A 24,506-nucleotide genomic window follows, 5' to 3' on the forward strand; every position below is an offset into this window, starting at 1 on the left:
TGGCCATGGGAGTTAACAGTACTGTGAAGAAGGATGGCTTCTTCTAACTATTTTGAACCCAGTTGCCTAACGTAGATGGGAAGAGGGCTATCCAATTCCTTCACAATTCTCTATCACCCCAATGACTATTCATCACATCTACTTGTGTATAATACTGTTAGGGAACTCATGCGTGTTGCTGATATAACTTCTTTTGGATGAGATCTGAAATCAGTATTCACAAATGGTACAAAAAGTAAATGCATATCCAGATAAAGACATTCTAACTTTAAAACCAAGACATGATTAAAGCTACATCCTATTGTCCTTCTAATGTGTCCAGAATGATTGTGTCAGCCTCACAGTTCTGCTTGGGAAATAGGTTAGGCTGATAGTGTGTATGGGTTTTGTTAACTCTTTGAGTTGCACAGCTGAGCAGGGATTTGAACCTGGGCATCCAATCCAAGAAACACTCCAGTCATTGCACCACCACAGCTTCTTGACTGCCAAAGGAATGTACCATGATTCAAAGTCTTTTGTACAAGCCATGTAACTTCAGCTGGCAAACATAGCTTGATGATTCCTCTTCTTGACAATAATTACTCAAATGGTCTTTTAAAGAGAAAAAAAATACAAGAAAAAGAAAGGCAACATAAAAAATGATACTGTTGATTTGAAACGGGGGAAGCAAAATGATCAAGGGGATGGAGCAACGCCTCTCTGAAGAAACGTTATAACATTTGAGACTTTTTAGCATAGAGAAAAGGCATGTAAGAGGCAACATGATAGAAGTGTATAAAATTATGTATGGTATGGAGAAAGGGAATAGAGAAATGTTTTTCTCATAACACTAGAACTCGTGGATCTCCAGTGAAGCTCAATGTTGGAAGATTCAGGACAGACAAAAGAAAGTACTGCCTCACACAGCACATAGTTTAACTACGGAATTCACTTCCACAAGAGGCAGTGAAAGCCAAGAAGAGATGGGCTCTGGTGCTATGTATATGATTTATTTGTGCACTCAAATAAACCATATACCTAGCACCAGAGCCTGTCTCTTCCCTTTTTGATCATCACTCAGTGCTTTTCCCCTTCTTTGTTCCTTTAGAAGAGAATTAGACAACTTCATGGAGGATGAGACTATCAATGGCTAACACTAACCACAACCGCAATGGCTATGTTCTACCTCCACAAATTGAGGCAGTATGCTTCTGTATTAGTTTCTGGAAACCACAGGAGGGGAGAGTGCTCTTGCATTCAGATCCTGCCTGCAGGCTTCCCATTGGTAACTGATTGGCCACTGGGTGAGAAGGATGCTGGATTAGATAGGCCACTGGCTGAATCCAGCAGACTCCATATGTTCTAAAGGAACTAAATGTGCCATTTATGTTTTTTTCCCCTGGGAAACTCTGTGATTGCAGATGAAGACATCAGTCTCAAAATTGTTTTATCACAAGATAGTTTTATTTTATTTCACACTTCACTCCCTGAATTGTTTATTTGCCTACTGAATTTTTTTATTTAAAGCCCAACATAATGTTAGTGGAAGAGTTATCATTGTGGAAGTGATAGCACAAGCATAATTGTCACCAAGTATAATGATAGAAGTTAAGGGTCATACAACAGCTTTCACAAGTGCAAGATACCAATTGGATCCAGCTGTTATGCCACACTAAAAACAAGGCTCCCATTAATAGAATAGTTATTAGTGGGTTTCATAATAGAGTATCACCCAGTAACAGTGAACGGATTTCCCAGCCTGCCTCATCTTATTTCTTCTTTGAGAAAGCGTAAAGGGGGAAGGAGTATCTTTGTGCAGGATCATTTGGTTTATTTTAAGGTCATACATAAAACGTCATGAGCTAATCGTATAAGGACTGAATCAGGACATTTTATCTACTTGGGAAATGGGCTTCCTTCAAGTCGATCCCAACTTATGGCTACCCTATGAATAGGGTGTTCATGGTAAGAGGTATTCAGAGGGGGTTTACCATTGCCTCCCTCTGAGGCGTCCTCCCTAGCTGGCTAGGGCCTGCTCAACTTGCCACATCTGCACAGCCAGTCCCTTCCTTGTCCACAACTGCCAGCTGGGGGGCAACTGGGCACCTTGGGACTATGCAGCTTGCCCACGGCTGCACAGGTGGCAGGGCACATAACCCCTGAGCCACTCACTGTGGGGGTGATCTTTAGCTGCATAAATTTGGTATAAGAAGTTGCCAGTGCCTTGTGCCTTTAGGAGGATCCATCATCCAATAAAGCAGAGCAAAGCTTATCACTGCTTTTTATTGTGTGCTACTGTGCTAAGCACATCCTTGCACTTACGCAGAAACTCAGTGGGATCATGCCCATAAGCCACCCTATCTGGTCAGAGAAGAGCAGAAGTTTGCAAATAAACCTTTACGGTAAATGTAATACGAGACCACACCTACATCTTATGGCAAGAAGCAAAGCACCAACGTATGAGTGACTTAAAGCACTTTATAACGTCCAATAGGGAAAATGTTTTAAAGGTAATAATTATTTCAGAACTGATAGATGTGCAATATAAAATTAAACAGCAGAAGTATTTCTGGACTAAGTTTTATTTACAGATCACAGTGATTTTCATTGTGCAATGAGGACTGACTTATGTATTTGTACAGTACGTATACATGAGTTAGAACTAGCAAGCAACTTCTGACATCAGTCCAAGTCAGCCTTGGAAGTCAAATTTGTTCAGTTTGGTTTTGTACATAGATGTAACTATACCTTACTTACTATACAACAGAATATTTATAAAGCTGTCATGTTTGCCATAGAAAAGTGCAAAACACAGGAAATCTGTACACAGTACAGTACAAAGGAATCATGCTACAGTTCTTGAAAGCTGAAAAATTCTGTAATAATAGCTGAATCTAAATTCTCTTGTATGGCAAGATGACTGGCTTGCTGTTTGCTTTCCAAGATCTGTTCATCCAGTTAAACATAGTTTAGTACCTACAATTTTATAAATTAAAATTGCACTTCTACAGCAGAACACTTTTGTTGAACTCAACACCAGCACAGATGTGCAAGCAAATCTAGGCAATCTAGGACCCGTCCCTCATTGAAGTTATATTGTATCATATTTCGTTACAAAATTATTCCAAGTATCCACCATATAACTGAATACAGGGAAGGTCCTAGAGGAGAGCTATTGTGGCTTCATCCATCGATTTACTACAAAAGATTTGCACCAATGTGGAAAAATGGAATTCTGATTGAATTTTTAAAAATCAAACCATTATAAAAATAAGGCATGGAGAATAAGGATTAATTCTAATAAAAATAGGTATCTGAAAATGTTTAAGTGTGACTCAGGAGGGACATAGAGCACGTGAGGAACCTGTGGCCTGCCACATGTTGTTGGATTACAACTCCCATCATTCCCGGCCATTGGACATGCTGGTTGCAGCAAATGAAAGTTGACATCCAACAATATCTGGAGGGCCAAAGTGTATAGGACTGCAGCCTCAGCTAATTCCTGTTCAGGTGTTATAGCTCCAGTATACAGTAACATGGTAGCAGCTTCACACAAAGGCTTCAACACAAATGGAACCCAGAGTTGTTGTGGTTTCAGGTCAAATTGAAGCCTTTGTATGCACGTCTGTATGTGTAAAGGCCTCCTTCCCTGTAGATGTATGTGCAGATGCCAGGGGCATGGATACTCACTCTGCTCCTGCTGCCATGCTGCTATTCATGGGAGCTATAATGCCTGAATAGGGGTTTAGGTGAACTTAGTTACTATTGAAATGAGTGGGTATCAAAGTCAAGATTAAATTGTCCCACTTAATTGGACCAAAGTTCAACTAATTTAGTCTGAATCCAACCCAGTGTCTGCAGCTCTGGTAGATATTTGTACTTGTTCATTTTATAAACAATGTTTATATAAAGCTGTCAGTAACAGTTTTCTCTGGGTACCCTATAGCATAAACCTGTAAGATACAATTAAGAGCACAATATCCAATTTGCAACATCCATTCCTTGAGGCACCTTTTTTGTTTTTCCAGTTTAGTGGCATACTGCTAAATTAACCAATGGGGAAAATTTCAGACTTCAGTGCACAATATTTGCTTAGCATCATCAGTGTCTTGTGAACAAATACATCACAACAGCTCCTTTATATTGTGGAATTATGCTAAGGGAACTAGTATTCTAAGATGCCCCTGTCATTCATACAATTGAAGATTCAGTTTCTTCTTATGCATAATTTAATTTACAGTACATAATTGATTTTTAAAGGATCATTTACTTGCCAAATGAAAGCCACAACTCTCTGGTATAACTTTTATAGCTAAGTAAAAAATTAAGCAATAGCCTTTTAAATAACTGGATACTTACAACTGAAGTTAAAATTGGCTTGGCAACCAAGTGAATATCTCAATTTCTTCTAGTACATATTATCATTAAACATGCAACTTCAGTTTGCAATTTCTAGTAGTCTTTCCTGAAGTGTATCAGTGCTAACCAGTGGAAATTAAAAACTGATTTGAGATGTAGAACAGCAAGGATAGCAACTACATTAACTTACTACATTCAGTTAGAATCAACTAAGAACTCTAAGAACATCGTCTCAGTGTACCTTTAAAATAAGAAAAAGAATTCTAACCTAAATGTCTCATGCTCCAGAATATTACTGTAGTGTTACTTTTTCTTTTGGAAGAAAGAAGTCTAATAGTATAACTGAGTTCAGATTATATAAATCTATGACAGAGAAGACCACCACATATTATATATTGACAGTTCATATATAACACTAAGCCAAACCATGGCTTAGTACAAACATGTGGGTTCCTCGAGAGGAGTTAAGAGGCTGCTGTGCTCCTTCCCTGATCCTCCACCTGCTGAGCTACCCTGGGCTAAACTGAACCTGGGCTCATGGTTTGTTTTCACTCCAGACAAAACATGAGCTGTAAACAAGGTTTGTTCTTGGTTCCCGGATCACAACCTCCTCTCCAGAACAATGCACATGCATGCTAACTCATGGTTTGGCTGAATATGCATGAACTGAGCAGTATGTCTCTGTGTATTCATTGTCTTGTACAGGATTGTTCCAGTAGTTAAAACTGGTGCAGGCTAGGAACAAACAGAAATACACTATTTGCAAGCACCTTAATTTACTGCTCATCAAATATTAAGATTTTGCAACACAGAACGTCAAGATTTGGCAGATTTACCTAGCAAGAGTAATGGAAGTCACACAAATGTTGTGTGTTCAGAATCAGCAGAAGTAGTAACAGCAAAACAGTCACTTATTCTCAGGTAGATATTCTGTACTTTTTTCAATGAGCACACAAGAAAAAGCACTAGAACTTGTTTGATACTGGGTAGGTAACAGGAAATTGAAAAGTTTTATTTCACTGCAGACACTATTTCCTTTTTATTTAGAGCCCATGTTTTCCATTGTATGGTCTAGAAATGTGCTCTTATGTACAAAAAATGAAAGCTGTGGTTCTTGGAACATCTCAGGTTAAGATCATAGCAAAAGCTGACCAGAAAACTGAGCAAACCTTTACATTTATAAATTGCATATACATGGGCCACTTAGATCTGCAGGATAGGGGGAAAAGAATCAGTCACTGTTTTGTTTTTAAAAGTAACTTCTTCAAATATATACTGACAGAACATCAACAACCCTGACAGGTATCTAAGCCATTATTTGAGAGAATTTCACATACAAATATTTATCTGAATGTAGATCTGCTGAATATTTATTTTTACACCTACATGCCAATTCAAAGTTAAACTTGCCAGAAATAAGTAAGCTCAAATCCTAGTAGTAGTACTATGTTTTAACAGCCCAAACAATCTCTAGCTCAGGGGTGGAAGATCCATGGCTCTCCAGATATTGAACTTCCAACTCCATTCATTCCCAGCTAGTACTGTTGATGGTCAGGGGTGATGGGAATTGCAGCTCATCCACATCTGGAGGACCAGAGGTTCTTCTCACCTGCTTAAGCTCAGCCTTGGTATCTTGTAAATATATAATTCCTACTCCCAATGGTTACATTCTAGATTTTCTGATTTATTCCAACACTATAAATGGCACAAATAGTTCTAATTTATGGAGCTGAAGGCTTAATATGTAGAAGATTCTGCTTTGGAGGTGATTCACACTGGGATGTTCATTACTTATCATATGATAACGAAGGCGAATGTATGAATAACATTATTTCTGAAGTGACACCAGGTAATCTTCAACTATATTACTTGATCTGTGAAGACTGTTTCACACATCAAGCCATCATTGAGGTTGCAATTATCCAGTGATGGGCATACATGCATGGAACTCTGCATATGGGTTCTAACAAGTCCAACAATTCTAAATCTAAAGTCAGAGAAGAGACCTTACCCTTATTAGCAATGGGTGCTATCTTGCCATGATTTCATATATTTAATAAAAACACTTTACATAGTCTGCAATGATCAAGAATTATGATGTGCACACACACCATTCCAACTCAACTTCATAAAGAAAACATGATGCAATATAAAGAATAAAACAGAACAAAACACAACAAGGTTCTTTATCTTTCAGCTTTCAAGTAGTAGGGCTGCAGGTGTGAAGCACTGAAAATGTTACAATTTTCTCAAAATTTACTTGTATATTTCTTTTTACAAAGAATTATAAAATGTATAGATGCTGAAAAAACTATTTATCATTTTAAGATTTTTTTCTTCTAGACAGCATCTTGAAAAACATTTAATAAAAATCATAGACTCTGCAAAGTACAAAAATTTACATTTCTGCACAGTTTCTGTGCTTTTGCTGTACTGATTTCTTTATATACATATATACTAATTTGTGCTTTAAATGACAATCTTAGTATAAACTTATAAAGTTAGTCAATGAGAGAACTATGCAAGAAATATTTGGGCATAGCAAGAAACAAAACTAAAAATAACATTAATTAAAAAAAACCTATAACAATTTCAGTGTCTACACCCCAGGGGTTGGCGCTTCAGTATTTTAGTTTACTGAACTAATGCCAGATCCATACAACTAAACATGAGCATTGCCCTTTCCCCATTTTTTCAACATTGTTTCAATATTCCTAATGAAGTAACATTCTTTCAATTTCATTTCAAATAAATTCTTCATTAATTTTTTCAGTTCTTCTTGGCCAGTTCCCAACTATCTTGTTAATCTTATTCCAGTTTCTGCCAAATAAATGAAAAAATGTGAATTAATTGATTTTTCAGTGTAGTAAATATCTGACTCTCATTATTTACAGTTCTGAAAATAGACTTCAGGACCTTTTTTGGTGTCCACACATGACCTGAAGGAAATTTATTTCCAAAGGGAAAAATCAATATGAAGGTGATTCTATGAAGTGCAAGAGTAGATATTCTTAAATGCTATCCACTGAAACATGCTTATGCTTTAAGGCAAGAGGAATGAATAAAACCATCAAGATCATCATGGATATTTTTATAATACAGGTGTGGGGAACTGAATCCAGCCAGCAGGCTGGATCCTTATCTCCCCTACCCACCTCCGACTAAGCTTGACAGGTGACTGGGGCTCACCATCTATCAATCACCTGACATCACAACGTCAGATCATCTGTTTTTGCCTGTGTGGTTTGAAATCAAACTGTCGGCAAACGTACAGGGCTTTGGAAGCTCCAACAATCAGCTGACTATCAGGGCCTGCAAAACACCATACACTGTGCTATGCAAGCCCTGATGATCAGCTGATCCTTGAGGCTTGCAAAGTGCCATGCACAGGATTTGGAGGGGATGCCCACATACGAACTTTCAGCCTAGTTGCATCTTTACCTGTCCCATACCCAACATAATATATGGGTGTGGCTTGGCTAAAACTTCCCTACAGGCCAAATGGAGAGTCCAGGCAGATCTAATTAGGTCATGGGCCAGAGTTTTTCCACAGCTGTTATAATATATAAGGACATGAACAACTTGGGTCTAGGATATCTTAAAGACCACCTGAGCCCTGATCACTGAGATCATCCATAGGAGCACTTTTAGTTGTCCCCCATGTTACAGAGGCCCGACTGGCCTCAACCAGTTTTGGTTGTTTTGTATAGCTTTTAAATGTTTTTATGTTGTTGTACACCACCCTGATATTTTGTGAGAGGGCAGTATATAAATACTTTTATTTTAAAACATGTAAAATGGAATATATAAGAAACAGCAGGGATGGAAGATGAATATCCAATACCTTAAATGACATTTAGTGTCCCCCACTTAGAAGTTTTTGAAAATTTCTAAATCTTTAGGAGGTACAGGAGGTGTTTTGTTCCAGTCATCTTCAGGATAAGCTTCAAAATTAGATGTATCACCATCATTTGATACCTTCGGCACTATAGGAGGCTGAATTAAAAAAGGGGGGAACAAATAAATCAATTTAAATTCCATGTCAAATCGAGCTGAGTGTAGAAGTTTTAATTACTCCCCTACTTTTTTACATGGCATAATATTAGCTCAAACTATCTAGCATCAGTTTTAGCTGTGTAAGAGCTTAATTGCTTGGCCTGATATATTATTTATATTATATTTTTATTCCACCTTTCTTTCTTTCATTATGGAACCTACGGCATATAAATTTCCAGGTGGTCTCCCACTCAGGCTCTGACCATACCTAGACCTACTTAGCTTCAGCTTGGTGGAGGTGTCATATGCCTTCTGGGAGTCTGTTTACTCACTGCTCATGCACATTAGGATCCTAGCTAATAATAAACTTTGGAAAGATTTGGTGTGAAGGCTCTGGCTTTTAATGCAAAGAACTAGAGCATATGACCTTCATTGTGCAGTGTAATTCTAAGACAAAGTCATAAAAAGAATCAAATTAAGCAAATGTATAATGAATCCTCTCAAAGCTGTATTTCTTTTTGCACAATTCACCTTTAATTTTCTCTGTGGTACAGCATCCCAGTCTATAGACCTGAACCATCGGTGCCTCTTGACATCATCGGCTCCATTCTTTTGAAAAATAAGATCACAAGCTTATTTACTGACAAGAAATGCCAAAATATATTACAGCAAAAGCTCTATATAGATCCAATGCGATTTTTCCCACCTGTCTTTTGGGGATAGTTGGTCTTCAGTTGGTGAGTTGGGACTCACTAACGGATCACAGCCTAATCCAAGGTAGGTCACAACAGCAGCACTACCCTCATGTAAATACAGTGCCCTGCTAAGGTTATCAGACCCCTGACCAATGTTCTCATATTAATGAATTACAAATGGTTCATTGTAGTTTCGTTCTGTATGATATTTTATTTTGAAACACTGAAACTCAAAATCAATTATTGTAAGGTGACATTGGTTTTATGTTGGGAAATGTTTGTAAGAAACATAAAAAACTGAAACGCTGATCGCATAAGTGGAAGCTCCCAGTTTACACAGATGAAAGAAATTGCCCTATCGAGGACACAATTACCTTACCATTGGCCTCCATCTGTGAACCATTAAAGTTGCTGTCACACTGTCAGGATAAAACCCCCACTGTTGAAGGATCATTGGTCAGGCTGTGGATCTGAAGGAAAATGAAGACCAAAGAGCATTCTACAGAAGTGAGAGATAATGTTATACAAATGCATAGGTTAGGGAAAGGGTGCAAAATAATATCCAAGTGTTTGTATATCTCAGTGAGCACAGTTGGATCAATAATCAGGAAGTGGAAGCTGCCTCACACCACCCAGGCACTGCCAAGAAAAGGCTGTCCCTCACAACTCAAGAGCTCAAACAAGAAGGAGATTTGTGAGAAAAGCCACACAGGCCAACAATCACTTTGAAGGAGGTACAGAGTTCAGTGGAGGGGAGGGGAGTAATGGTGCACCAGTCAACCATATCAAGAGCTCTGCATAACACTGGCCTGTATGGGAGAGTGGAAAGAAAGAAGCCGTTACTCAAAAAGTACCATCTGAAAGCACTTTGGAGTTTGCCAGAAAGCTTGAGAGTGCCCCAGCTGCGATGTGGGAAAACGTTTTGCGGTCAGATGAGACCAAGATTGAGCTTTTTGGCCAAAACTCAAAGGGCTATGTATGGCGCAAACCTAACACTGCCTATGCCTCAAGACACACCATCCCTACAGTGAAGTAAGGTGATGGCAGCATCATGCTGTGGGGATGCTTCTCATCAGCAGGGACTGGGCAGCTTATTAAAATCGAAGGTGGAATGGATGGAGCAAAATACAGGGAAACACTCCAAGAGAACCTGCTTCAGTCCACTAAAAAACTGAAGCTTGGGAGGAAATTCCCTTTTCAGCAGGACAATGATCCCAAGCACAAGGCCGAAGCAACAAAAAGGTGAATGTCCTATAGTGGCCCAGTCAAAGTCCTGATCCCACTGAGAATCTGTGGCGCTCTTTGAAAATTGTGGTCCACAAGCGACGTCCAACCAACCTGAACGACCTGGAGCGAATCTGCCAAGAAGAATGGGCCAAAATCCCTCTGACACTGTGTGCAAAGCTGGTACATACCTATCCCAAAAGACTTAAAGCTGTTATTGCAGCAAAAGGTGGCTCTACCAAATATTAATGTATGTGGGTTGAATACTTACGCAAGCAACATGTTTCAGGTTTTTCTGTTTCTTACACTTTCCAACATAAAACCAAAGTCACCTTACAATAATTGGTTTTGAGTTTTAGTATTTCAAAATAAAATACACAGAACAAAATTACAATATACGATTTGTAATTCAGTAATATGAGAGCATTGGTTAGGGGTCTGATTACTTTTGCAAGGCACTGTATATGGAAAGAAAGAAAGAAAGAAATGGGTCCCCAAATGCATGTTTGAGTTAAAAATGGGTCTGAGGTCTGAAAAGGTTGAAGATTACTGGGTTCTCATGCACTCTCTCCAACCTGACCAACTTTTCTGATACCGTCTTAAATATTGGAATTCACAGTAGCATTTCTTGTACCAAATTTGGATTTTATTGGTTGCAAACCGTTCTACATATCAACCATAATCCAGATTTTAAAAAGTAATAATCAAGTAATATTGCCAGATTTCTAAAAAGCTATCTTAGGCTTGACCAAGGACTGCATATGCCAAGTGAGAGTTTGATTCCTCCCCCCTTTAAGTAGCAGACCCTCATGCCATATCACAAATTTTTGAAACTCATCCCAAATTTGAAAGTGGTTTACTATGGGGCATGGGGTGCTATTTCACAAGCACATGCACAGAGTTCTATTGGATGCACAAAACTACTTATGCAGTTCGTCGGATCCTGGCCAAGACATACAGCAGAAGAAAACATTCAGAAGGGATAGCTTGTGGGGGTTTCTAACTCTGTCCCCAAGGGACACAGTTTGAGTATCTCCTCTGCCTGAACCCCTCCTTCAGACATTACATGAGAAAAATAAACAATTCTATGGGAGCCTGTCCAGAGCTTACTGTAACATCTGAAGGCAAGGGTGAGCAAGGATCCAAATTTCTATCACTCATCCTACTGTACTTGATTGATCTGTTCACAAAGCGCTTCAGTCAAAATGCTTACTAATTTGCGCTGAGTTTTTTAAACAAATATTTACCTATTTCCTCTAAAGACAAAGACACAAAGGGCCAGAACTTCTTGTATCTATGCAATTTTGTAGGCTTCTATCATGGAAACTGAAAGGTGGACAGATATAACACACTATCATTATAGAAGCATCAATATTTAGCTCCTCTACTTTTTGAAGATCTGTTCCAATAGTGTTGTAAACTAAAACGACTAGACGGAGTAGGGAAGGTGGGAATTTATATCTACCTGTATCCAGGCAAAAATCCTTCCAGAAACATTGAAGCTACATCGTTGCACAGAACCCATATAAGCTTGTACACTCATTTAATGATTACATTTAAATTAGAAATACTGCACCGTTAGATGCTTATCAGATGCAAAAAATAATTAACCAGGGCTCAAATGAAAAGTCTCTTAGCTTTCCCATAGTTATGAATACATTAATAGGATTCCCTCCCCCCCCTCAAAAAATCCAAATATATTGGAATTTGGTCATAAGCAAAAAAGTAATTCTGGAAATTGAAGCCAAGCAACACATTTATACAATGGTTTGAATGTGCAGAGATAAAACTAATATTTAAAACTTACCTTCATGTTCCCTAGCCGTCTTGTTCTGTCAACCACAAGAAGCTTTTTAATAAGGTCCCTGGACAAATGGGGATAAAAATAAAGTCATATTTCAAAGTTGTATTAGGGTCAACTTGGATAGAAAGTGGTATAATCACTAATACTAATATTATAATAAGGCTAATATTGTATGCAATTAGCAATGTTTATAGAGTGTTATTGTAACTTTAGGAACATGCTTCCAATGCTTACAGATACAAATAACTGGGAGGGGGGGAGTGAGCAGTAAATCCACCTTTCAATACACTTTTGGCAGTGATGTAAAGACACAGTAACTGAAAATTGAGTTGCAAAGAAAACATGGGAACATACGGGACAGGTATATATTTCACAAAGTACCAAATTCTGCTCAAACCATTTTTTCAGCATTCCAATTTTAATTTACCCCCAATACATATATGTATTAAGCATACAGCTGTCGTTGGCTGAATTAGTATAGTTGTATCATTTTTCAGCCACACAAGCTCCTTCTTTCCTAATCTTTGCTGCTGTTGCTCTTGTATAAAACAATTAAAATAAGAGTTAAACCAATAGTCTTTCTGGTTGTGTTGCTTGCTTCCCTGATCAACAAAAAGCAAGTCTTCTTTAATTGTCCCCTCAACCTTTCAACTATTTTTCTGCCAAGTTCTCAACACTAGGAGGAAGTGTACAAGTCCCCAAAGGCTGGCTATTATGGCTCCAAAAATGGTGAAATTCCTGAGCTAAGCTGCAAGCCACAAGCCGTGCAAACCCTTGAGCAGGGGTGGGGAACTGTTTTCAGTCCAAGGTCTCAATTTCCTCATGGGCTACTTTCTGGGGGCCACATGCTTGTGCTGGGGACAGCCAGAGGCAAAAAGTGGGTTACGTCAAAGGCAAGAAGTGGGCCAAGCAACAGATCTGACTCTTATCTTTGTATAGTAGACTACATTTCAGCCACACAGAAGTCAATAGTTTGCACACATCCCATCCATTGAGGCAAGCCTGATGCATCATTGTGGTTTGAGGACACATTTGAACCAGGCAAAAGTGCTTGAGGAGGACATGGAGCAGACTGAGAAGGGGCATAGTTTGGGGAGAGGTATGGCCTAGGTAAAGTTCTCCATCCCTCATCTAGAGTTTTAGGAGTAAAGGAACTGTACAATCTCCAAGCTTGTCTGGACAAATTTGGTGAAGCTCAGACAGGGGCCTTTCATATACTCTTGGTAAGCCCTACCCCTCAGCCCACTTGACTGAGGCAGCGCTATGACCGGAATGCTTACATAAAGTATATAAAAGGTTCTGGTTCAGGCTTCAGTTCACTTTGGGAAACTTACCAAGCTTTGCCAGAGAAGCTCAGGTGTTTCACACCTCTCTTGCTCCCCAGGCTTGCCAGGTTCCTTGGGCTGTGCCCTAGCTCAGGGACTACACAGCTCCACATAGTCTTAAAATTAAGGTTTTAAGGCTCTTGTACAACTCTGCCAAGCTATAAAAGACATGGAAATGTTTGGTTTTTTGTTTTGCTAAGCTGTTGGATGGAAATCTTTATCAATATGAAAATTAGAATTAACACAAGTTTGGCTCATCTGTAAATATTTGAAAGTCTGAGCTAGCATTCTGAATTCACATTAGTGTCCCCTGGAATTTAGTTCATGTCAAGTATGTAAATTAGAGCGTTCTCTCTCCAGAATCCATAGAGAGCCAGTGCATATCATACTAATGAACTGTGGCTACATTTAACAAATAACTTGGCACACTACTTTAAATGATACTTTCAAGAACTGCTAAAGTGTAACCTAAAGAAAATAAACCAGTGATTAAGATGAATGCACTTACTTTACATATAAATCCAGATGTCTGGGGAAATCTATTTTTCCAGCAAGAATCTTCTGATATATTCCAAATGGATTGTCATCAAAGAATGGAGGAAACCTAGTGGAGGAGGGAGGAGTCAACAGCACACAGTTATATAATTTCAGAAAGTCTAAAAGATGTACATAACATATATATAATCAGTAACCTATTTTAAGATACCATTTAGACATGCAATTATTTATGCATGCAGCTGTACAGTACCCACCCCCCTTTAGCCCAGTGGAAACCAAGGAATACTCTTTCTATATATACAAATAAAATAATTCCCCATGAAACCAATGCCTAACAAGGTTTGCAATAATTAGAAAGCAAACTCCTATAAATTATGCCTCTTTTTGCTGGCTACTCCATTCTTGCCTGCTTGCCAAATCAGCTCCTCTTTAACTTCAGCACTGTTCCTTCAGAAAAACGTTTGGTTTTTTTTAAAAAAGAGAACTCTAACAATGGCCCCTATAATAATAGAGGACAACATTTTTGTCCCAAGCCAGCTGGAGGAGGAAGGGCTGCGTGGAGGTTGCACTCCTTCTTCCCTGGCATCTGCCCTAGCAGGGCAGAAGACCCATTATTTGGGCTTTTTTTTCATTTTTAATGTCTAATTTTATGTATTTGCATAATATACTCAAAGCTCTTAGAATAGAGCAAGGATATGAATTGTTATGAGTAAATAAACAAAAGACAGGATTAGTTTCAGAAGCATTTAATTTCGGAAACATGACATCTTTCCACTCCAGTTGAAGGATAAAGGGTAGTAATATTTCAAAACATTTTTTCTGGTTATTAACTTATTGCATTGCAGTGTCTTTATTTAGAAAGAATCACAGTTGAAATTAAAGCACAGAAGCAAAATTACTTAATTAGCTCATTTTCTTCATGTACATTCTGTGTGAACACAAGCTATATTTAGTGAAATGTTCATAGAGCTACTTTAGATATTCCTGAGGACTTTGACCTGCTCAATTGGATTTTTGACTTTTTCCTTTCTTGGAACAGAAGAAACCCACCCCTCCTCCCACCACAGTGCATTAGGACATGCAATATGGGGGGCTGCTGTTTGGGGAACATGTGCCCAAAGCCTTCTTGGGCATGCAAAATTAGTTGAGAGATTATTTTGAGCCCTCCTTAATGGGTTTGGAATGAAAGTTTTTTTCTTCCCAACAGCTTGACTTAAAATACGTGGTGGCCATTAGAATGGAGTCCACATATCCAATAATAAAAGAAACATTTTCCAAATTTAACTGAACTACACTACATAACTCCCAACTATTCCAAAATACCCATCAAGTCAATTTCCTAAAAACAGGAGTGCTGTTCCTTTTTATCCTTTTTCCCCCCAAGATGGAGAAAACGTACAAGACCCATGAGGAGCTAAGGTTTACATGCATGTTTTTGAAAAGGTCTCAAATATTTTGTTAGAGCTCCTTTATATTCCAGTGCTAAATATTTGTACTGGTCTTCATAGCTAAAGTAATATCCTTATGGAACAGATACTCTGCTGCTGCAGTATTTGAAACGTGCCACCCTAAGTCTTGCTAGCATAGCCAGCTTTATGCTTGAGCCAATATTCCTCATGAGATAACACTTCATAAATCAGACCTGTTTCTTTAACAGATGCCCTGTACCTCAATTATGAGGAATGCATACACCAAGGCAAGCCATTATCAGACTCCCCAGCCTGTTAACAAGAGGACTGGCTTCACTGTGGAGTAGGATGCTCCAGATGGCAAAAATTAAGGCTGCAAGCAACCAAAAGTATTTTTGAAAAACCACTCTCAATTTTGCCACTCATTGCATAAGTGTGCATGCACACACAAATGAGCAGGGATGGTAACTAGGCAAAAAAACCAACTGCCGTATGTAGTGTTAAGATACACACTGTAGGGTAGTGACAAATTCAGAAGTGCAGGGTAGTCATGCCATGCCCCCTCACAGTCACGTTCCCTCACTTGCTTGCTTGCTCTCTATGACGTCTTACACTCCTCAGTCCTCCCCCCGCACACCTTCTACCACAATAGCAGAAATCCTTAGGAGCCAATCAGCATGAAAAGAGAGTGTTCGTTACTGAGAAGAGTCTCTTCAGTGACTGACTCACCTCCCTTCACTCTGATTGGCTCCAATCAGCAGGAAAGGACTAGGAAGCATGTTAGGAGATTTTTCTCAGTGGCTAAGACACTTTACTTTTATGATGAGTCGCTCATAGGACTCTAGTGACAAAGTGTCCTGGCTGGGACTCTGCTCCCAATAAAGTAAGGTGTCTCAGACCCCCCCCCCGAGACCCCTGGATACACATGAGGCTATTTTGAGCTTCCAGCACTGGAGGAACTATGAGGCTTCACTGCCCAATATGGAGCAGGAAGAGGAGTGGTGCACCATGATTGCAGTGGTCTTATTACATGTAGAATGCAGTCCATTCTCTATGGCTGAGCTTCGTTTTCAGGCAGCAGGCGGGAGACAGATCTACAACATACATTTAAATTATATCTAACACACGTTTAAAGCACATGACTTCCCCCAAAGAATCCCCAAAAATGTGGTTTTCTCCTCACAGAGCTACAACTTCCCAGCACCCTTAACAAGCTATTCCCATGATACTTTGGGGAAAGTAATGCACTTTAAATGTGTGTTGGATCTGCTTTAAATGTATGTTGTGGATCTGCCCCCCCTTCTCTCTCTCTCTCTTCCCTTTTATGCTGATTGGCATAAAAGTGGCAATAATTTGCATAAGTGGCGGCGGGAGATGCACATTTGTTGTTCTGCCTCATATAGCAAAAAGTCTTGGGACATACCATGCTAATAACTTCCTTTGATCTGGATACAAAGAAAAGAAACCAAGGAGAAAGTGGCATTTGTGGCCAGGCAAGGGGATACTTTCCAATATGAGGATGCAGCACTTTTGGGGGGGCAGGGAAGAATGGGTAATTTGGTTGTATACGTACAGACAAAAGTCAACCATGTCAACATTGTACCAGGATTACTTCTCAGAACACTCCACAGCTATAACAAGCTTCCAGTACAGGATAGTTGCACTTTTACAACAAATACAACAATGGATTAAAAGACTGCATGGCATCTCCAGTTAAACAGGATATCATTCCTCTTCTCCTTTACCATCTTATTACTACTACTGCTACAACATCACAATTATTTAGGGCCAAGAGAATGTTTGGTACTGTATAATTCTTATGTAATTGGGTCCAAGATCACTGTAGGTAGTGTTTGTTGTCCCAGAAAAACATAATGGATTAATTGAGTAGGCCAGATTGTTAAGCCTAAAAAAATGAAACAAGCTACCAAATTTGATTTAAAGGCTCTTCCATCAAACAGGGAAACCAAATGGTGTAGTACAGGCTATAGAATGCTCCTATGTCTTCGTGACTTTGCTTCTATATATGCTATCTACTTACAGGGGAGTGGACCCTCAGGCCCAGGGGATGAATGTGCCCCACCAGGTGTCTTTCGAAACTCCCCAGGCCACACCCCTCAATGTCCCTGTTTTGTACACTGAGTGTTTTTGCCTTGCTGAAATGGCCACTGAACTCTTAATGCTTTTTGTTTGTCTGGATAGAGGGGTGTGCGCCTATCTGTAGAAACTAGCCTACTATACAATGGTAAAGTTTACATCTGTTGCTCCACCCACTCTTGCCTCTAAGCCCCACTCACTACTGGCATTTGGCCCTTACAATGTTGCCCTGAAGGGTGTACAGGATACTGCCTGAAAAAGGTTTCCCACCACTACTCTACCACTTGCCTATAGGTAGAAATATGGCTACTGTAAGGAATTCTTCCAGTTCAGTGGTAACTTGTTCAGTTCCGATAACAGCATGCAAAATGTTGCTGTCATGTACTGAAACATTCTGAAGCAGCCAAGAGAGCTTAAAAATAAAAAAAACAAAAATGGAAGTTCTCCAGATTTCAAGTCTCTCTGGTCTGCCCTTCCTTAAGTGATGTATTCCTTTGTCACACAATGTTGGGGACATGCAAGCACAGCTGGAGTTTAGGCTTGGTTTTGTAGTGTGCAGGCTACTGGTTGCAGCAGTGAGAAACGTGAGGCAAAACAGAAATGGAATTTTCTTTAATAATTCAAGATTCCTTTAAACAAGCTTCTCAGATTCTTTAAACATACTTCATAGTCAGCTCAAAACAACTTTAAAAAGACCATGATGCAATATTCTTTTGATGTGCATTTAGTCAGGCATGTGTGTGTGTGTGTGTGTGTGTGTGTGTGTGTGTGTGTGTGAGAGAGAGAGAGAGAGAGAGTGAGTGAATGAGTGAGTGTGAGAGAGAGAGAGAGCGAGAGAGAGAGAGAGCTACTGCTTAGGAAACTGCTTCTACGTTAAAAAAACATGTCTGTGCCTCTTTAGCTGACTTATATAATAGATATACAGGAAGGTTTATGCAGGCAGTACTTTGATACTGCCAGACCACATGTTGGTCTGTTTTGTTTTTATTTTTTTTACAAAGGGTTCTATGGGAAAGACAAAGCCAGTAAAACTAATTAAAAGTAAGATCACAGGTCTCAATTTAGTCTTATGTGCCCAGGCTCTCAATTTTAGATTTTTGAGTAAAAGTATACATTTCTGTTAGAAACCTACTGAATTCATATTATTCAGTGGCCGTTACTATTAGTATTTAAGACCAAATGGAGTTTTGCATTGATTCTGAGAATTTAGATACAGAAACCTTGTAACTTGATGATTAAAGGAAGGCTTTCACAGTCTGACCATCTTTTCAGCCTGTTTCTTTGTAAGACAATCTCCCCTGAACATTGTAATTGGAATGAAATTTGGTGTGTACATGCAAGGCACAGTTCAACATTTAAAGTGCACTGCTAGTTACTCTAGGAGATAGATTTGAAAGAAAAATGCATGAATAAATTATCTGGTATTGCATAGATATACTAATGCAAAATTAAACAATGCTGCAATATGTTATTCAAATGAAGTAACTGTCAATTGCACCTCAATTTTTTTTTAATGCAATGGGTTGGATCTAGATTAAATTAGTTCAACTGAAATAATTATTTCAGTGGGAATACAGTTTAGCTAACTTGAATCCAACCGTTTTTACTAAGCCTTCCCTGAAACAAAGCAAGGTAAATCATGTATTATTCTGAGAATGCTGCCATCTAGTGGATTAAAAATATTATTGGGTTTATGATATTGAATTTTAATATTCCCTCTCACACATGCATGCATGCATGCACACAGCAAAAAAATGTGTTGGATAAACAGATGCCAACGAGAAGTGAGACAGCAAGCTTCTACTGGCTTCTTTGTGAGCCCTAATCTAACATGGAAACAGAAGATTATTAGATGTATCTTCTCATCCCAGTGAACCCTTGTGGAAAATTTCCACTTCCTGACTTGAGGTCATGGTTCTTCCTCAAATTACATAAAACATCATTGTATGTCCATTAGTGAAAACATAATTTACAACTGGAGTATATATCAGAGTACAAATTTCACAAGTTAGGCAAGCAGTCCTTGCAAACCCCAGTAGGGCCCCACTCATATGGCAGGTTATGTTCCAGGGCCCCGCCGAAAAGCAAAAACCGCCAGAAAGTGGGGTCCTACTGTATTCCAGCCGCCACGCTCCAGCTAACAGTGATCAGCTGTAGCGCACAAGCTCCCGTGCTACAGCTGATCGCCCCGCTGGCGCCACTGTATTAGTGGATCACCGAAAAGTAGGGCCCTATTGTAATCTTTTTCAAGGTTGCTACACTGTTGCAAATTCTTCCACTGAAAATGTAAAGCAAAATATTGAACAAAACTATGAAATTTGTTCTCTCTTCTCCAAAAATGATTCTGTTTGCAAAATAAAAATAAATTTCAGAATGTCTTTAAAGATTTATTGATTAAAAGGTTTTTTTTTAAAAAAAAACTGATCTACTTTGAAGAAAACATATAACAAGGTAAATAATCTACCACCAAACAACTCTGTTGTTCAAGGTGCTGAACATGGAACTATCTCAGAATTGCAAGTGAGTATTAGTGGCTTGGAAATGTTCACCCAATTGAAATGTCTGCTCACTTATCTGTGGGTGGCTACTACATGGTTGCAGGCTATACTGAAATCAGGAGTGGTGGACCTGAGGCCCTCCAAATATTATAAGACACCAACTCCCATCAGCCACAGCCAGAATGGCTTATGGTCAGGGACGGTGGGAGTTGTAGGCCAGCAGCATTTGGAGAGCTGCAGGTTCCCTACTCCTATTTCAAACGACTCAACCATGTGAGGGCACCAATTGCATGGTTCTTTCATATGAAACTGGTACCTTGACAGGATAGGCCTACCAATTCCATGGGAAAGGCCCACAGAACCAGTCTTAACTACATGGCTGTGCCACTTAGATGCTTGTTCTAGTTGCACAGGAGCTCCTCATGCATATGTACTCCCATGAGATAATGTTTAAAGGGCAACACTTTCTCACAAGGAAACAAACATTTATCACCTCATCTTTAGAAGACAGGAATTCTGCATGGTTATATGTTAGTCATTCATTCATTGGAGATCACTCGTAGCCAAGTAAGATTGTCTTCCAAGATAAGGTCTTGGAAGGTGAGTCCGTAAGTGACTGTGTAGCCAATTCTGGATCCACACAGCCTCCCACAGTGAGGACATAGGTTTCCACATGGAAGATGGTCGTGATGAGGATTTGTTTGACGTGCGTTCCACTTAGCTTGTTTGTCCCATTCACCCTGTATTTGCGCTTCTTTGAAGTCCATAGCACCTTTGATAATAACCGACCTCCATTTGGGACACTCTTGGGCCAGGACTTCCGAGTTCTCAATGCTCATGTTACTTTTTTTAGATTCGCTTTAAGAACATCTTTAAACCTCTTTTGCTGTCCACCAATATTCCGTTTTCCATCCTGAAGTTGGAAGTAAAGTAGCTGCTTTGGAAGATGGAGATCAGGCATTCAAACAACATGGCCAGTCCAGCAAAGTTGATGTTGAAGGATCATTATTTCAACACTGGTAGTCTTTGCTTCTTCCAAAACACTAACATTAAGCTGGATTGATGGTGCTACAGAGGATCTAGTTCGCACCTGTTGATGAAGCACTTTGGATTTTTTTAACATTAAGTGAGAGCCCAAGCTTTCCATATGCTTCTGCAAAGAAGACATTTAGGATTGTTTGAAGATCTTTCTCTGAATGTGCAGAGAGTACATTATCATCGTCATATTGAAGTTCTATGACAGAGGCTGATATTACCTTACTTTTTGCTTTCAACCTACTGAAATTAAAAAGCTTTCTATCTGTTCAATACATGATTTCCACGCCAGTAGAAGTTTCCCCTCAATAAGGTATAGAATCATAGCAATGAAGATAGCAAATAAATTAGGAGCAATTACACATCCCTGTTTTACGCCTGATCCAACTCTGAACAGATTGCTCTGAAAGCCATTGTTATCCAAAATTGTCGCTGTCATGTTGTCATGAAGGAGTCGCAAAATATTCACAAATTTATCAGGGCATCCAGTTTTCAGAAGGATGGTCCAGAGAACGGTTCAATTCACAGTATCAAAGGCCTCAGTCAGATAAATAAACACCATATATAAAGGTCGATTCTGCTCCCAGCATTTTTCTTGAAGCCATCGTGCAGTGAAGATCATGTCCACTGTCCCCCTGGAAGGGTGGAAACCATTTTGATATTCGGGGAGGACTTCCTCTGAGATCAGTAGGAGGTGATTTGCGAGGATCCTTGCAAGGATTTTACCTGCGGTAGCAAGGAGAAATACTTCAATAGTTCCCACAATCTGTTCTATCACCCTTCTTTAAAAAGGTGATAATTATGGCATCCCTAAAGTGTTCTGGGATCTCTTCCCTCACCCAGATTTTTTCGATGAGCTTATGAAGTTGTTGTGTAAGTTCAGGCCCACCTTCTTTAAAGACTTCAGCAGGAATCCCATCAGGTCCACTAGTTTTGTTCTTCATTTGATTGACGGTTTACTGATTTCATCCAAATTAGGGGATACTGCAGCTCGTCTCTAGTTTGCTGTTGTGGAATTTGCAAGAAGACCTCACCAGCCACAATAGAGTTACGATTAAGGAGGTCGTGGTAATGCTCTTTCCAGCGCAGTGCAATAGACTCTTTATCCTTAAGAAGTTTGCTACCATCCATTGAATGTAAGGGATTTGTACTGTAATTTGTTGGTCCATAGATGGCCATTGTAGCATTAAAAAAGCCCTGTGCATCGTGAGCATCTGCAAAGTGCTGGATTTCTTGAGCTTTATTTATCCACCAGGCGTTCTTAAGTTCTCTAGTTCTTATTTGGACCTCAGCCTTTGCACTGGCATAATTTTTTTCTTAGTGGCACAGTTAATGTCTTTCTGCCATATTTGGAAGGCTTTCCTTTTCTTGTCAATGATATGTTCAAACTCACTATCATTCTCATCAAACCAATCCTGATGTTTCTTAGTTTGATATCCAAGTTTGTTCACATGCTGCAGTAATAGAAGTCTTCAGTTTAATCCAGTGTTCCTCAACATTTTCAGGGAGTTCGGTCAGTAGATGTTTCTTGAGAGTTGTTTGAAAGCAGGCTTGCTTAATAGGATCTTGAAGGGCATGGATGTTCATTTTACGACTTAGTTTTCTTCCTTGGAGCCTATGTTGAGGAACAATATTAATGGCCATAGTGGATTGAATTAATTGGTGATCTGTCCAGCAGTCATCAGCACTTGTCATGGTCCTAGTGAGGAGTACATCACGATGATTTCTGGCACGGACAATTACATAATCCAGGAGATGCCAGTGTTCTGACCGAGGGTGCTTCCATGATGTTTTAAATTTATTTTTCTGGTGAAAGAGTGTGTTTGTAATAACAAGGTTATGCTCTGGACATTTAGTCAGAAGCAGAATGACATTCAGGTTGCTATTGCCAACTCCTTATTTCCCAATCATTTCTGACCCTAAATCAGAATCACAACCAACTCTTGCATTGAAATCGCCCAAGAGGATAATTTTATCCTCCTTAGGTATCTCTGATGAGATGGTATCCAGCTGATTATAATTTTTTCCTTGATGTCTTCATCAGCATCTAATGTTGGTGCATACGCACTTAGAATAGTTGCCTGCTGGTTTTTGGCGAGTTTTAACCCCTCGCTGGATCGTCACCTTGTAGTGGTGAGTGGGCTTGTGTGTTCCAATGAACCCTATGTGAGATTCCGTCGGGAGTCATGTACTCCCAGCAGGGTCACCCATGGCAGTAAGGTCAAGGGAGAGGAACCAGACAAAGAACGATCCAAGAATGTCCTCAATGACAGAATAAGCAGAGGATAACAATGTGTTTGTTACAAAGGGTGTGAAGGCGGATGAAGGCCACAGCAGATAAAAGGCTTCCAATCATCATAGTATTCATGCCATTGGATCAAAGCCTTTTTCTGTCCAGATTGTGTGCTGATTGTTGTGCGCCGATCTCCCCACATAAAACAAATTCACGCACAGGCGTCTTCCAACCAAACCAAACCAAAAGACCCATGGCGATCGGCGAATGGCGACGGGGGCAAGACTGTGAAATCCGGAAGCCCCTAGTCATGGACTGGCACATGGGGGGTGGATACAGATTCAGCTGTCCTGGCTCAAGGACCGAGGCAGTTGATTAGTTCGGCAGCTAAATCCATGACTGAGCAGTCCTATTTAGGATCCACTCTGCTCACCCCGTATGGGGAGTGGGCTAGAAAAGGTGCCCTCATCTCTCTCCCTGACTGGATTACTGCATCCAGTGGCATCACCACTTTGCAGTTGCAAAAGACAATTGAACTTTGGAATATGGAATATACGGACATTGTTGGACAATACCGATAGTTAATGTCCTGAACACAGGACTGTCATCATCGCGAGGGAGCTGAGACATTTTAATGTTGACATAGCAGCACTCCAAGAAACTTGAAGAACAGGAGAAGGACAACTGAAAGAAGTAAAAGGAGGTTATACCTTCTTCTGGAAAGGACTGCCTGAACAAGAATGACGAATACATGGAATAAGCTTTGCTGTTAAAAATAATCTTGTGAATCTCGTTAGAAGTTCCTATTGGCATTAATGAATGACTCTCAACTCTCCAGTTAAAACTTGCCAAAAACCAGCAGGCAACTATTCTATATGTTAGTATTGTACACAACAGTTTCATTCTCTGTCGCCAAAATTGCTTTTCTATGTAACACAAAGGCAAAATTGAGACAAGTAACAGATTTAAAATTTCCGTATTAGTTGTTAATAGTGAAAAGAGGCCAAGTATCTGAACATCATTTAATTCTATATTCACCCCAGAACTTACCCAGACAGCATCTCAAATATCAGAATGCCCAGAGCCCACCAGTCCACTGCTCTTCCATGACCTTTACTCTGTATGACCTCTGGGGCAAGATACTCTGGGGTACCACAGAGCGTCCATGTCCTAAGAAAAAATTGTAAGAAACATGAAACTAGAATGAAATCTCACATATGTTAAAATTAAAGTCCTACAGAAACTGGGTTGTCCAAGATATAAAGGAAAGGCTAGTCATCAGAAACATTTCAGCATGTTCAGAGTTTGTGACAATCACAGACAGCACTCCATTACTATGTATATGCTATAAACT

At 39.6% G+C, this 24,506-nt stretch overlaps 1 protein-coding gene across 2 annotated transcripts in view; it reads right to left on the reverse strand.

Moving 5' to 3' along the window:
• Nucleotides 1-2,545: 2,545 nt before the first annotated feature.
• Nucleotides 2,546-24,506, reverse strand: part of PRKX (protein kinase cAMP-dependent X-linked catalytic subunit) — a 78,058-nt gene continuing 56,097 nt past the window's right edge. The window contains exons 4-9 of one of the 2 annotated variants that reach the window (XM_061627055.1): nucleotides 24,203-24,322; nucleotides 13,891-13,986; nucleotides 12,061-12,118; nucleotides 8,866-8,943; nucleotides 8,183-8,334; nucleotides 2,546-7,158 (exon numbers count right to left, since the gene is read on the reverse strand). In XM_061627055.1, coding sequence (XP_061483039.1) covers nucleotides 8,209-8,334; nucleotides 8,866-8,943; nucleotides 12,061-12,118; nucleotides 13,891-13,986; nucleotides 24,203-24,322 — 478 coding nt within the window. In that variant the 3' untranslated portion in view covers nucleotides 2,546-7,158; nucleotides 8,183-8,208. Of the gene's footprint in view, nucleotides 7,159-8,182; nucleotides 8,335-8,865; nucleotides 8,944-9,408; nucleotides 9,529-12,060; nucleotides 12,119-13,890; nucleotides 13,987-24,202; nucleotides 24,323-24,506 lie in introns of those variants that run through there. The other variant, XR_009762746.1, reaches the window with a different exon arrangement.

The sequence above is a fragment of the Rhineura floridana genome, chromosome 5 (genome assembly GCF_030035675.1).
Source record: "Rhineura floridana isolate rRhiFlo1 chromosome 5, rRhiFlo1.hap2, whole genome shotgun sequence".
Taxonomy (NCBI): Eukaryota; Metazoa; Chordata; class Lepidosauria; order Squamata; family Rhineuridae; genus Rhineura; species Rhineura floridana.